Source organism: Theropithecus gelada, chromosome 6, assembly GCF_003255815.1.
Source record: "Theropithecus gelada isolate Dixy chromosome 6, Tgel_1.0, whole genome shotgun sequence".
Taxonomy (NCBI): domain Eukaryota; kingdom Metazoa; phylum Chordata; class Mammalia; order Primates; family Cercopithecidae; genus Theropithecus; species Theropithecus gelada.
Window position 1 is genome coordinate 53796192 of NC_037673.1, and position 16212 is coordinate 53812403.

A 16212-nucleotide genomic window follows, 5' to 3' on the forward strand; every position below is an offset into this window, starting at 1 on the left:
TAATTCCAGCACTTTGGGAGGCTGAGGCCGAAGGATTGCTTGAGCACAGGAGTTCGAAACCAGCCTGGTCAACAAAGCAAGACCCTGTCTCTACAAAAAATTAGCCAGGCGTGATAGTGCACACCTGGGGTCCCAGCTACTCAGGAGGCTGTGGTGGGGAGGGTCACTTGAACCTGGAAGTTTGAGGCTGCAGTGAGCTGTGATTACACCATTGCACTCTAGCCTGAATAACAGAGCAAGACACGGTCTCACAGAGAGCTTCCTTAGACCATTCGAAAATAAACCTAATTCAGAAATGTTGCTTCTAACATTTAGAAGCAGATTTTTCCACATAAAATTATTACTTACACAACAATAATGTTTGTACTGTTTAAACAGCAATAATTCTTGTCTGTGGGCATTTCTGGTTAATTCTATAATGGTGATCACTTTTGCATTTGATGTTAGTCACAAATGCCTTCCATTCAGAGGTCACATTTATAGGTGGTTTGGGAAGCCAGACTGAACAAGAATAATATCTTGCCGACTAATTTCACAAAATCTTACTCCTTTAACAGTAAAAAGATTGCTTTCATTTAATATGTAGACACCAGAGACTCTACCGGGACATACCAAAGCAAAACAACCGTATAGAGAAGACACTGAATGGCTGAAAGGTCAACAGATAGGCCTTGGAGCATTTTCTTCTTGTTACCAGGCTCAAGATGTGGGAACTGGAACTTTAATGGCTGTTAAACAGGTAAATATCTAGTGAGCATATAAATGAAATGATTCAAATCACAAAATGAAGCATGTTCAGTAAAAAGAATAAAGGATATGTCCACATGTTTGTGCTTTAGCTCTTTAAACTTTGAGAAACTTAGATTTCAAAGTAGATGTTTCCAAAGCACCAGAAATATCATGAATTCTGTTATTATTAAAAGTTGAGGCCGCACGTGGTGGCTCATGCCTGTAATCCCAGCACTTTGGGAGGCTAAGGTGGTTGGATCATTTGAGGTCAGGAGTTCGAGACCAGCCTGGCCAGTGTGATGAAACCCTGCCTCTACTAAAAATACAAAAATTGGCCAGGCGTGGTGGTAGGCACCTGTAGTCCCAGCTACTCAGGAGGCTGAGACAGAAGAATTGCTTGAACCCAGGAGGTAGAGGTTGCAGTGAGCCGAGATCGCACCATTGAACTTAAGCCTGAGCGACAGAGCAAGACTGTCTCAAAAAAAATAAAAGTTGAAGTATGATTATCATAAGACTACAATATCAAGATGGGCCTTACAAAGGTTTTTTTGGTTTTGCTTTTTGTAGGTAGTAGAGGTGTGGTTTTCAGGTACTTTCAACAGTGTACTGGTGCAGTGCCATCTTGGAGTTTCAGTGGATTTACTTTTTATAATGAGTATACTTAGGATAGGAAAGTTATTAAACTTTCATTTTTAAATCATGTTGATTATTTTCCCATATTTGGACTTTTCTCATTTTTACTCTGAGACTATTGGAATATTGACTATATCCGGATATTTTTGTCATTTCTGATGTTCACTGCTGCTTACGCTAGATTCTTAGTGTTTAAAAGAGTTTGACTTGGGTTTTTTTAAAGTACATTGCATCCATGAACATAAATGCCATCTGTTGCTAATATATATGCTGGTTTGCATTTGTTCGTTTTAGATCAGATTGCTAGAGAAAATATGCAAAACTCTGTGAACATGTTTATTTGAAACAGGTGACTTATGTCAGAAACACATCATCTGAGCAAGAAGAAGTAGTAGAAGCATTAAGAGAAGAGATAAGAATGATGAGCCATCTGAATCATCCAAACATCATTAGGATGTTGGGAGCCACGTGTGAGAAGAGCAATTACAATCTCTTCATTGAATGGATGGCAGGTATGTTAATGTTTTAAATTACAAATAGTAGTACATGGATTTAACTTTCTGTGATTAAATTTAGGAAAAACCAGTTTAATTAAAATTTATTTTTATCAAAGAGTTTGGGTTTCTAAAACCAAATCACCCGAATATATTAGTATGAACCACAGATACTTCATTTTGTATTTCATTTAATATAAATGAAATATTGACTATCTCTACCTTTTAAACTTTTCCAGTGTGTTTTTCAATGATTGTGTAGCATTGTTGTTTTTAATACTTGATATGTATAAGATCTGTATATTTCCAGGTAGCCATGATAAACTGGACAGATGAGGAGGTGTTTTAACATAACAATATAAAAACAAAATTAACATATAACTTGAAAACTTACTACAAGTAAACTAGCACTGAAGCATAAAGTTGAACCTTGTCATCTGCTGAAATAAATGAAGACTGAGTTTTATTTTGTATTATACAATGTATACAATAAAATTAATGACCTGATGTGATGAACGGGTTAAGTGTTTGGTTTAACTTCTTAGATTTGCGTGTGTATTTAAGAGTGCATTTCTATTTACCAATCAGTTCTTAAGTGCGTTATGTGTTGTTGGTCTTAATAAAGATTTACGCTACAGTAGATAGGTTGACTACTATAAACACTTTTAAAAGCAGCTAAACTTGAGACATGTTCCAGGGCAGAGCTAGTAAATGGTAGGATATGAAGCCTAACTCTGGGTCTTCTGTTCCTCCTCCCATTCATTTCACCTTTTACTAAATAATTGTTAACATTGTTTACTTTAGTCATTAATAAAGTTGTTTTGTGTTATTTTGAGAAGACAGAGAAGTGAATTGTACATTTCAGAAATAGTTTCATCCAAAATGGTTAACTTTTACAGCTTTCTGAAATCTTGACCCTCCAATAAACTGGTTCCCTGTGGGTTCCATGAAAGTGTCTCCTAATTAGTAGTTTTTGAGATGATACAGGAATATGTTAGTTTTGAAATGTTTTTCTTCTATTTCATATATGAATGTGAGTTCATGCAGTGAAAAACCTTAGAAATCAAAGTGTAATAAATACTTTTAATTCCGTCTTTAAGTTTATGATAATTATTTCTATTGTCTTATAGGGGGATCTGTGGCTCATTTGCTGAGTAAATATGGAGCTTTCAAAGAATCAGTAGTTATTAACTACACTGAACAATTACTTCGTGGCCTTTCGTATCTCCATGAAAACCAAATCATTCACAGAGATGTCAAAGGTAGGAATTCTTTTAATTATTATCTAGTGACAAAATAAAAAAAATTAATGTAATTTTAAAATTCGGGGCTAGGTGCAGTGGCTCACACCTGTAATCCCAGTACTTTGGGAGGTGAAGGCAGGTGGATCACTTGAGGTCAGGAGTTCGAGACCAGCCTGGCCAACATGGTGAAACCCCATCTCTACTAAAAATACAAAAATTAACAGGGTGAGGTGGCGCATGCCTGGAATCCTGGCTATTTGGGAGGCTGAGACAGGAGAGTCGCTTGAACCCAGAAGGCAGAGGTTGCAGTGAGCCAAAATCACACCACTGCACTCCAGCCTGGGTGACAGAGCAAGACTCTGTCTCAAAGAAGGAAAAAAAAAATGAACCTTTGTTGATGGTTTCTAACTATGGGATTTTTTTCTTCTGAGTAATTCAGAATATTAGAACCGAAAGAAGTCTTAGGGGTCATTTAATCTGCCTTCCTCATTTAATAGAAAAATATATTGAATACAAGAGAGGCTGTGCCTTTTCTACAGTTTTATTGCTAGTTAATGGCAGAAAGTATACAATACATGTCTCCAGATTCCCTGTCTTGGCCTCATGATACACAGGCTCCCAGAAAGTTCCTTTACCTGGTTTTATTTAGAATAATGGGATATTGGGATATCATAAACTTCTTTTAAGAAAAATTCCTTCAAATCTTTTGTGGTTCCTGTTCTTTTTTTTTTTTTTTTTTTTTTTTTTGAGACAGGGTCTCTGTCACTCAGGCTGGAGTGTAGTGTTGCAAACATGGCACACTGCAACCTTCGCTTCCTGGACTCAAGTGATCCTCCCACCTCAGCCTCCCAAGTAGCTGGGACAACAGGTGTGCGCCACCATGCCTGGCTAATTTTTTATATTTTTTGTAGGGATGGAGTTTTGCCATGTTGCCCCCAGGCTGGTCTTGAACTCCTGGGCTCAAGCGATGCGCTTGCATCAGCCTCCCACAGTGCTGAGATTACAGGCATGAGCCACCGTGCCTGGCCTCAGTTTATTTTTCTCAAGAGCAAATTTGGTTTTCTGTCATCATTCTTTTTAGCTAGTATTTGACATAATGTATTGAAGTAATTTTATAACTTTTTAAATTAAGCTCTAATTATGAATTTAGCACATATACTTTGAATTGGTCTAGATCAGTATGTTTCAACAAAATTGTCTTCAAATGTAAATTAGGCTAAAATGTGAATTTTGGAAAAAGATTTTGTTGGAAAGCATATTAAAGGTTTTCAACACTTACTCTTTCAAGTTTCACTAAATCGCCTTTTTGATCTCCTTGTGCTTTATAATATTTGTTTTTCAGACTTTGCTTTCAAGGTTTTAGATTTTCCTTATGCTAGAGAGAGCTGTGTGCCTTTAGCAAGAATGAAGTGAAAGGAAAAGAGAGTAACTGTCTGAACCTCTGAAATGTTCACTTCTTTCTTTTGTAGTTGTCCTATTTCATTAGTATTTTTACTGGGTTTTTAATCTGTCCTTATTTTTCTTTTTTTAACGTACAAGGTCATTTGCTGTGTTTGTTGACAGGTGCCAATTTGCTAATTGACAGCACTGGTCAGAGACTAAGAATTGCAGATTTTGGAGCTGCAGCCAGGTTGGCATCAAAAGGAACTGGTGCAGGAGAGTTTCAGGGACAATTACTGGGGACAATTGCATTTATGGCACCTGAGGTGAGAAGCATCTTTGAGTGTGATGAAAGAAAATATTTTTGAGTTCTGTGTAACAGCATTATACTAAACCATCTTGCAGTGATATCCAGTATGTACTTACCAATTAGAAGTCCATGGCCCTTAAAATACGGTTTTAATAGTATCTTTCATTGAGACCCTTCTTCCCAACCTTTCTGTCTTTGCCTTGACACAATTCAAAAAATAGGTTCTAATAGATTTGCTTAAGGGCTGTTACTAATAAAGAATTTTGGGGTAATTTATAGCAGTTGTTTCGTAGTAAACTCAAAGTGCACATAACAAATTTTAAAAAATATTCCCTCTCTATTCTAAAAGGAGATGAGCATACAGAGGCAGGTTCTGTCAGTAGTGGAAGGAGTTTAAGCATTGTTATTCTGATTCAGCCTCTTCTGTCGTGTTCGTAATTTTTCATGTTCATATGTAGTAATGTTTGTTGTCCTCTTGCCACTTAGTTTGCTAAGAGCAAAATTCTGTGATGTGACTCTGCTTCAGAATCTCACAATTCTCCAAAATATTTTTGTATACCTGGAAAATTAAGCTATTAATGAAATAAATTAGATTTAGGTAGTCCACATAATTGCTGTTTGTACCAGTTTTCTCCCTAAGGTAAGAAAGTAGAATCTATAACTACAAATTGGCCTTCTCTTTTTTCAAATGAGTCATATTTCCAAATTAACTCTGATTTATTTTAGGTACTAAGAGGTCAACAGTATGGAAGGAGCTGTGATGTATGGAGTGTTGGCTGTGCTATTATAGAAATGGCTTGTGCAAAACCACCATGGAATGCAGAAAAACACTCCAATCATCTTGCTTTGATATTTAAGGTAATTGTGAGATAAAAATTACTTCTTGGTGCTAAAAGGAGTACAGCAGAATTTGGCAGGAGGCAAATTTTGATGGGTTCTCCCTAACAATCTAGCATGAAGGTAAATAAATAAATTGTATATTTATTCAGAGAGGATCTGATACACAATTTTTTTTACTTTAAGATGATGTAAAAGCAATACAAATTCAGTAAAAACCATACTTTGAATTTTGATTTTTTTCTGAGCTAGCAATATGTGGTACAATATAATCTGATGATGCCAGGCAGTGTCAGCGAGTCACAGCTCCCAGTCAGCCACACAGTCACGAGAGTAAACAACCAATACTCTATAGTGGACTGTGTTGTCAGATGATTTTGCTGAACAGTAGGCTAATATAGGTATTACAAGCACATTCAAGGTAAACCAGACTAAGCTACAGTATTTGGTGGGTTAGGTGTATTAACTGCATTTTTCAGCTTACAATATCATCAACTTAAAAGGGTTTATCATGACATAACCTCAGCGTAAGTCGAAGAGCGTCTGTGTATATTTCCAGTAGTTGGTATTGTCAGTGGTGTTGTCAATGTTAGTGACATATATAGTCACTGCTTGTTATTTGAGGTAGTTATGCTCTGTTAAGTTGCTACGAATATTGAATTAGCAAATAGTAAAACACTGCTCCTAGAAGAAATTAGAAGAAATATGTACTGCATTTATATATATGTGTATCTATATCCATCCATCACTTTTAAAACGTGAAATTCCTCATGCATTTTATTTACATAATTCAAAATTTTTTAAATCTAATTTACCATTTTCTTTTGTTTGTTTTTTGTTTTTGTTTTTGAGACAGTCTCGCTGCAGTGCCCAGGCTGGAGTGCGATGGCGCGAACTCAGCTCACTGCAACCTCTGCTTCCCAGGTTCAGGCGATTCTCCTGCCTCAGCCTCCTGGGTAGCTGGGACTACAGGCACGTGCCACCATACCCAGCTAATTTTTGTATATTTAGTAGAGTTGGAGTTTCACTATATTGGCCAGGCAGGTCTTGAACTCCTGACCTCAAGCCCGCCTTGGCCTCCCAAAGTACTGGGATTACAAGTGTGAGCCACTACATCTGGCCTAATTTACTATTTTGTATATTTTTAAAATTCACACCCAAGTCAGTTCAGTCCTGTCTACCTTTCGTACCTTTTTATAACTCACAAATCAGTTATTTCCTTTTCCACCATAGAATAGGTAATGGTTGAGATTTTTAGCTTTTCAGTAGATGTGATGGTTGAAATCATGGGCTTTGGAGTCACACTGACCTAGTTTTAAACCCTGGCTCTACCCCTTATTGGCCATGTGATCACAGGAAAATTATTTTTTGTGTCTACCCTCTATTTTCTCATATGTAAAATTGGTGCAAGAACCCCATGCAGCACATACTTCGTGGGATTACTCTGAAGATAAACAAAATTACACCTAGGCCTTAGTCAAGCACTCAGCCCACACAGTCAACTCCACCTGCCGTAACCTCCTCCAGTGCTCCCCACACTTACTATATAACCTCCTCAGTCACCTCTCTGACAATACCTGTTTTGTATTACCACCTCATTTCCTCTATTCTTTCAGACGTCCAATGTTCCTTCCCTACGTGGTTCAGATTCTTACTCTCTTTAAGGCCCACATTTTGTGCTTCTCCTGCTTAGGGCACCCGCTTTTAACTCCTTCCACAGATTCTCCTAGCATTTTAGTACATACTTGTTTCTGACACTTTGTTTCTTGTCTCCTAGTTATGTTCCTGTCTTGCCTCCTTTTTCAAACTACCTCACGTCTGATTCATTTTTTTCTTTTCAGAGTCTTATACAGAAGTTGCTCAATAAATACTCATGGCTAGGATCAATTTGAAAGTTTGATGTTATTTTAAGAGTTTTGGTGAGACCCTGGAAACAATTGTAAATAATTTTCAAATTGGCACAGTTCATATTTTAACAGATTTCATGGCATTCTCCTTCCTAGGTAAAGTTTAAAGAAAATTGTACTATAACATTTTCAGTTTCCTTAACTTGAAGTAAATACTTTGAGGCCTTTGGAATCACCCCAGAGCTTTCTCAAACACTTCCATACCCTGTTTATGATAGTATTAATTGCTGTAGCATGTTTTTTTAGAGAGTGATTTGGCAATATCCGCCAGAATTTTTAATGCACTTATTCTTTGACTCAGCTATGCCCATTGTTAGGAATTTACTCAAGATTACGTCTAGAAGTACCAAGTGTCAAGTTCAAGATTATTCAGTGTACTCAAGAAAGTAATTAAATTATCCACACTATACAGAAATTAAACAAGTGTAAAGCTGTTGATGTTGATTTACAAAGTGCTACAAGATTATATTATTAAGTGAAAAGAGCAAGGTATATAAAGTGATCCTGGCCAAGCACAGTGGCTCATGCCTGTAATCTCAGCATTTTGGGAGGCTGAGGCGGGAACAGAGCTTGAACCCAGGAGTTGGAGAGCAGACTGAGCATAGTGAGACCCCATCTCTATTAAAAAAAAAAAAATTAGCTGGGCATAGTGGCACCACCTGTGCTCCGAGGTACTCAGGAGGCTGAGGTGGGAGGATCGCTTGGGCCCAGGAGGTCAAAGCTGCAGTGAGCCGTGTTCAAACCACTGCACTTCAGCCTGGGTGGCAGAGTGAGAGAGAGACCCTGTCTCTAAATTAAGTTTTCTCTTTTGTAGACATTTTAGAAAATCTTAAGTCTGTGAATGTATTGGCCTTTTTTCTCCACAAACACACACACACACACACAAATCGTCAACAGTAAGTTACATTTGGGGAGAAGGAAGAGGGACTTTAATTTTTTGTTTTGTATTTTTCCTTTTTGTGGTGTGTAAGATGTGTATATATCAGCTGAGTATATTGTGATACAGGATCACAGACCTTAGAGGAATTTTCTTTATATTATTTTGCATTTTTTTAACCCAAAGCATTTATGAAATTACTGGGATAGGGAAAAGAAAGAGTTTTCTTGTGATTAGGAGTGGGTAGGTGAGTTTAAAGTAGTCAGACTTAAAACTTTTTTATAAAATCATTCTTCATAGTGTATTTGATACTAAGAATCAGAATTTGTCCAACATGGAAGGAAAAAAACAATGCAGTTGTGTTTTCTATGTATTAAATTGACTCTTCAGTTTTAGTCTTTCTTAATCTAAATAGCTCTCTCTGCTGAAGAAATAGAAAACGTGCAGTAAGAACAAACCATCTTGGAGACTGACTATGAGGACAGCAGAATCCATTTGAGTGAATACTTTACCTGAACATTTTGATGTACTTAGCCTTGTTGATTTAAATAATAAGGAATAGGATAGATTTGATCAAATCCTAAAATCCTAAAAGTTGAAAGACTGTTAGAGAAAACCTCCCATCCGGTGGATGAATCTTTTTATAGACTTTTTGATAACAGAAAATCCTCCCACTTCTGCTTCATTTCTCTCTGTTCAGGATGTAAATGTAAGGGTTATGAGGTCGATGCACATGTGCTTGTGTATCAGAAGTTCCAGTCGTGCAAAGCTTCAACACTCTGGCTTTTTCTCCACAGATTGCTAGTGCAACGACTGCTCCATCGATCCCTTCACATTTGTCTCCCGGCTTACGAGATGTGGCTCTTCGTTGTTTAGAACTTCAACCTCAGGACAGACCTCCATCAAGAGAGCTACTAAAGCATCCAGTCTTTCGTACTACGTGGTAGCCAGTTATGCAGATCAACTACAATAGAAACAGGATGCTCAACAAGAGAAAAAAACTTTTGGGGAACCACATTGATATTCTACTGGCCATGATGCCACTGAACAGCTATGAACGAGGCCAGTGGGGAACCCTAACCTAAGTATGTGATTGACAAATCATGATCTTTACCTAAGCTCAGTATGCAAAAGCCCATAACTAGTGCAGAAATTGTAAACCGTGCCTTTCAAAGAACTGGCCTAGGTGAACAGGAAGACAGTGAAGTTTGCATGACTAAATTGCAGAAGCATAATTTTATTTTTTTGGGGCACTTTTTCAGCAATATTAGCGGCTGAGGGGCTCAGAATCTATTTTAATATTTGAATTATTCTTCCATTTCATATAGTGATCACAAGCGGGGGTTCTACAATTCCGTTCAAATTTTTTGTCACTGGCTATAAAATCAGTATCTGCCTCTTTTAGGTCAGAATATGCTATGAGTAGCATTACATACATATATTTTTAAAAGTTGATACTTCTTTATGACCCACAGTTGGCCTTTATTTTCTTAAACACCTGGGCAATTGTGGCTCATTGTGCATTTTACTGTTGGCCCATTCATTTCGTTTTTAGAAATTATGGTTTTGTATTTTCATTTTTATTTACATTCATTTTTGTTTATTCAGGGAAAGGTGATCTTTTTTTCAAACCAGAAAAAAAAAAAAAAAAAAAAAAACTAGATATGAACAAGAGTTCATTAAATATCTTGCTATTGTAAAAGTTTTTAAAATACAGACTTAATTTTGTTTTTTATATTGGAATACAATAAAGTACTACCTACATTTGAGTCAGTCACCACTCTTATTGTGCAGGTTAAATATAAACTAAAAATTAACTGTCCTCTGTGATGCAACTCACAACGAAGATCAAGATTACCTTAAAATTTATTTGAATTTTTTAGATGTTTTGGTTGTCAAACTGTAGGAAACTTCACAACATTTAAGTCTTATTCTGTATGTAACAATCCATCATTCACCTTCACTACTGGTAATAACATATGACTGCCATTTTCCTTTTACCATGCATCATCTCTTTACAGTAGGCCTGGCAGATCATTTTTAAAAAAGATTATTCAACTACCAATCAGTAATGTTTTTAAAGAATACATTTGCTTTGAACTTGCTTGGAAAATGTGTTCAGAAAGAAAAGTGGAATTGAATTTCATTTATACACTAATTCCTTGGATTTTGCACAGTTTACCTAATGGTTTTAGTCTGGAGTTAAATTCAGATGCATGGAATCCTGAAGGAAAATGGTAGCTTTTTAATCTTTTTGTGTGTGTGTGAGTCTTTTAAATCAAATACTGATTAACTATTAAATACAACTTTTGAGATTTTAGTTTTAACTCTTCAGAAGCCAGTGTGAAATAGAATTGGTTATTCTCAAAGACTCAGGATAAACTAAATAAGCTATATAGAGTACATTTAAAATGTACAACACAAATTGGAAATACAGTAAGTTACAAGATAAGTTTACAGGGATATATTGCTTATAATTTTTAAAAGGCAGTTTGTTTTTTATGTGAATATGTTTCTTAGTGAAATTTTACATTCCTTTGTTTTGGAAGATTGGCGATATTTGAAGAGTTAAAAATAGTACAGAAATGTGAAGTTTGGTAGCTCTAAATGTGTTGTACTTGACTTTCTGTTTTATTTTGGGTTTTTGTTTTTTTTTTTTTTTTTTTTTTTTTGACTACTTAGAATTTTCACAATTCTAATAAGATTGTTTCCAAGTCTCTCATGTGCAAGCTTTAAAGGATGCACTCTTGCCATTTTATGTACTGGAAGATCATTGGTCAGATGAATACTGTGTCTGACAAAAATGTAAACTGTATAAACTGAGGAACCTCAGCTAATCAGTATTACTTTGTAGATCACCATGCCCACCACATTTCAAACTCAAACTATCTGTAGATTTCAAAATCCATTGTGTTTGAGTTTGTTTGCAGTTCCCTCAGCTTGCTGGTAATTGTGGCGTTTTGTTTTTTGTTTTGTTTTCAATGCAAATGTGATGTAATATTCTTATTTTCTTTGGATCAAAGCTGGACTGGAAATTGTATCGTGTAATTATTTTTGTGTTCTTAATGTTATTTGGTACTCAAGTTGTAAATAACGTCTACTACTGTTTATTCCAGTTTCTACTACCTCAGGTGTCCTATAGATTTTTCTTCTACCAAAGTTCACTTTCACAATGAAATTATATTTGCTGTGTGACTATGATTCCTAAGATTTCCAGGGCTTAAGGGCTAACTTCTATTAGCACCTTACTGTGTAAGCAAATGTTACAAAAAAAAAAAAAAAATCTCTGGGTTAAGAAAATTTGGCTTAAATGTATCCTTTGTTATTTTAAATATATTGAGATATTTTAATTAAAATTTTTACCCCATTGAACCGATTTTATAGTATTTGTACCTATTTTGGTGTTTTTGTCTTTATAGTAAATAAAAGTTTTTGAACAAATGTTAATTGTTACTTTTATTTATTTTGAAATAATTTCATACTTATATAAAAGTTGCAAGAATACCACAGAGAACTTCTGTATACCCTTCACTCAAAGACCCTAGTCAGGTTTCGCCAGCTGCCCATTTATGTCCTTTATAGCAAGAGGATCCAAACCAGGATCACAAGTTGCTCTCAGTTGTCATGTTTCTTCAGTCTCATTGAATCCAGGGCCATTCTTAGTTCTTCCTTGACCTTAATGGCCTTAATTTTTTAAAGATTTCAGATTATTATTTTATAGAAGCCCCTCAAATGGAGTTTGTCTGGTGCTGCTTCTTAATTAGATTCAGAGTACACACTTTTGGCAGGAACATCACAGGTGATGCTGTGCTCCTCTCGGTGTGTCATGTCAGGATGCAGACAGGTCATTTGCCCCGTCACTAGTGATAACTGATAGTAACACTGTATAGTTACTCTTTCCTTTTATAATTAAAATCCACCTTTATAATTGAAAGTATTCTTTAGGGGCGATATTTGAGACTACATAAATATCATGTTTCTTGCCCAGTTTTAACTCTCTGCTCTTAGCTTTTTTGCCTGAATATATTACTCTGATGGTTGCCAAATGGTGATCTAGTTCCTTCACTTCTTCTTTGCAGCATTTTGCATTTTGCTGCAAAGAAGAGCTTTCCCTTCTCCCATTTATTTATCATGTATCATATATTTGCTCAAGTTGCGGTTTGCCCAGTGGGAATGTCTGAAAGCTAGCTTCTCTATCCTTGGCAAGCCACCATTATTCTTTAAACACTTCCATACTTTCAGCCCCATCTTATGCCAAAGTGTCTCCTTTGGCACTGGGATCAGCCATTTTCCCAGAGCTCTGATTCCTTTGATGGAGAACAGTATTTTTAAAACCAAGATCTGGGTGCTAGATAGGCTCAATTCTACTGTGTGTCACCGCTCATTGGCTCTCTTGGTAGAGCTAGAATATATATATGAATATATACAGTTCTGCACACACTTGTAAAATATGCATACATATACCTACATACATACACATAAAAACCATGAGCTCACACTAACCTTCCAATTGCAATCCAACGCCAACAGGATTCACTCAAGCTTTCCCTTTTTCCAGATTTGTAACTTCCTTTTCAGGCAGTGAGAATCGTGACTCCGATTATTCCCAACATACTGACTGACTTGCTTAATTCTTCCCCTCCCCCATGTAACCAATCTCCATGCAGGATGGTTAATGTCAGAGTTCAGAAGCCATTTTGTTTCTCTACATTGGTTTCAAGTTTCTGTATGATTTGATTTTTTTTTTTTTTGGCGGGGGGACAGTCTCGCTGTTGCCCAGGTTGAAGTCCAGTGGCACAATAGCTCACTAAAGGCTCTGCCTCCCAGGTTCAAAGGATTCTCCTGCCTCCCGAGTAGCTGGGATTATAGGTGGACACCACCATACCTGGTTAATTTTTGTATTTTTAGTAGAGACAGGGTTTCACCATGTTGGCCAGGCTGGTCTCGAAATCTTGACCTCAGGTGAACCACCTGCCTCAGCCTCCCAAAGTATAATTTGATTTTAAATGTACATCTTTTAAATAGGTTTTGGGTATTTTTGCAAAAGGGTATATTTCTGTCACTTAAGAAAAATATTAAGTTGGAGAAAACTTTTTGTTCCAGATGAATAGAATCAATTCTATTGCTCCTTAATTCTTTTTAAATGATACTAATAATTTTATAAAATGGGTGACAGTCTTCATGTCAGAAACCAGAAAAATGTTGGGCTATTATGCTCATATCATATGGAAATGCCGATGATTGTATTTATGAGCTGATGTAAGTCATTTGTTATAAAACAATGCATGAAATAACTACAGTCAGGGAAAACAGTGACTAATGAAAACTTACACAAATTGCTGTCTTTCTATGTCATGACATGGTTTGGCCGTTTTAAATTATACTGTAAGCATAAATGCCAGGTTGAGCTGTGATGATAAAGGAAAGGACTGGCCTCTTGAAGTAGGTAATGACGGATTTGGTGACTACAGGACCTGAGATACAACCTGGGTTAAATCTGATTCTGCCACTTACCTGCTACGTGACCCCCATTTTGACTTTCCGAACCTCCATTTCTGCATCTATAAAATGAAAGTGACAGTGTTGTGAGAAGTAAGAGAGCCTATATAAATGGTGTCGAATAGTACCTGGCATGTAGTGAATGTACAATATGTGTTTTTATGAATGACTCAAAGGTCACAGACTCAAAACACCCACTGGACTAGATTCCCAGCAAGGCTTGTGGCAGACCTAAGAGTTTGCGTCAAGTTCATGTCCAAGGTAGGCCACTGTTACCATGTCAGAATGAAAGCCCAGTGTTGTCAAATGCTCTAAATTTTCAAGAGAAACTGGAAATCTGGATTTTAGGTGCAATTCCCTGTGTTTAAACATTAAAAACTAATTTAAATCCTTATTAAGAACTATAAAAACTATTTGGGCTAGACTACTGGCCTGTGGCTGACTACCTTTGACCTCTGACCTGTGCCCAGACTTAGAAAACAAAAGAGGTAGAAAATTAGAGGGGAATCTCAGCTTTGGGAAATTGGATCTAAGACTTTTGTCTTTTTTTTGTTTGTTTTTTGTTTGAGACAGAGTCTCGCTCTGTGACCTGGCTGGAGTTCAGTGGCATGATCTCAGCTCACTGCAACCTCTAACTCCCTGGTTTAAGCGATTTTCCTGCCTCAGCCTCCCAAGTAGCTGGGATTACAGGCACTCGCCACCACGCCTAGCTAATTTTTTTGTATTTTTAGTAGAGACGGGGTTTCACCATGTTGGCCAGGATGGTCTCGATCTCCTGACGTCATGATCTGCCTGCCTCAGCCTCCCACAGTGCTGGGGTTACAGGCGTGAGCCACCATGCCCAGCCAAGACTTTTGTCTTCTAAGATGTGAGATGAACAAAAGTGGAGATGCTGATTATAGATGCTAGAGAGCTTACCTCTGAAGAGAAAATTAATGTCTTAACTATACACACTAATGTGAAGTGCTTACCACTATAGCTCAAGTATCATGTTACAAAATATTAATATGCATATGTAACATTCAAATATGTTGTCAATGTTAGAGTTAACTTTGTAGGTTTTATTTTGCAATAGCTAACTGTCTGCACAATCTGTTACCAAAAGAACTCCATCGATGACTGAAGCCAATCTCATTAGTTGGTATGCAACCTGACATCTCTATACCCCATGCCTCATGGCCCTCAGTTTGTAGCTTATCAAATCTGTAGAGGTAAAACCAGCCTAAGCTGATGTGGTGAGGGATAAATCCTTCATGCCCCAAAATTCTTTTTCCCACAATGCTGAGATTCCTGTTAGAGTTTATTTTTGAGATAACTAAGTGATAGCTTCCCTTAAAGTCAATTTGCTTAATAAGATTTCTCAACATCTATGTAGACATAGTGAGAGGATGAGGATTGTAACCAGGGTGAAATGGAGAGAAAGGATAGGAGGAGAAATAAAAAGATGGGAGAGAGTGGCATGACGATATTTGTGCGTTAGAGCACCCTTGCAGTATCTTGAAGAAAGAATCACATGGGCCAATACAAAAGGCAGGGAGAAAGAAGGCAATTGCAGTATCCTGAGCCTAGGTAAAGGTAGCATCATAGGAATGAGGAGGAAGAGACAAATCTGAGTGATATTAAACAGCAGAATTGAAAGATTGTAGAAATGACCTTGGGGGAAGGGTATGAGGAAGATGGAGAATGACATCGAGGATGCGTCTGCTATCCAGGCTTGGTCACCTGTGTGAACGCTGGTGCCGTTATTGATACAAGGAAATGACAGGGGAGTAGATTGGAGGACAAGATGTGCTTTGGACATGTTAAATTCGAGTTGTCTGGAGGATATTCAAGTAGAAGTTTCCAGTAATACTGTATATGCACATCAGTACCTCCAGAGATAGTTTGGTTGCAAATAATAAATGTGAAAGCTATTGACATATAAATGGTCACTGAAGCGATTGATAGATCATGTAGGGTTGTACTCAGCTGCATGTAAAAGTGACTGGACACATAGCCTACGAACGAGAGAGGGTAAGCAGGTCAGGGCCGGTGTATTAGGCCTAGGATGTCATCGATGTTGCCATGCTTTATCTTTCCGCTCCACTCTTCTTGGCATGAGGCTTTCATCCTCAGGCTCCAACTCTGGTCTCCAATCTACAATCAGAGAAAGAAAAAGGAAAATAAAAAGGTAGTGCCTGTGTCAGGAAGACACAAACTTTCCTAAAAATACTTCTGAGATTTTCAGTCATTTGACTAGAACTCCCCAGCTGTAAGGAAGTCGGAGAAGAATGGGCATCAAGCAGGTAACTTTACAGCATCT

The 16212-nt window shown here is 37.1% G+C and overlaps 1 protein-coding gene across 1 annotated transcript in view; it reads left to right on the forward strand.

Annotated features, from left to right (window-relative positions):
• The window catches only part of MAP3K1 (mitogen-activated protein kinase kinase kinase 1), a 77907-nt gene extending 66055 nt beyond the window's left edge, over positions 1 to 11852 (forward strand). Inside the window, exons 15-20 of the mRNA XM_025387932.1 lie at positions 587 to 739; positions 1712 to 1874; positions 2987 to 3118; positions 4664 to 4806; positions 5517 to 5648; positions 9209 to 11852. Coding sequence (XP_025243717.1) covers positions 587 to 739; positions 1712 to 1874; positions 2987 to 3118; positions 4664 to 4806; positions 5517 to 5648; positions 9209 to 9358 — 873 coding nt within the window. The 3' untranslated portion in view covers positions 9359 to 11852. The remainder of the gene's footprint in view (positions 1 to 586; positions 740 to 1711; positions 1875 to 2986; positions 3119 to 4663; positions 4807 to 5516; positions 5649 to 9208) is intronic.
• Positions 11853 to 16212: the final 4360 nt, after the last annotated feature.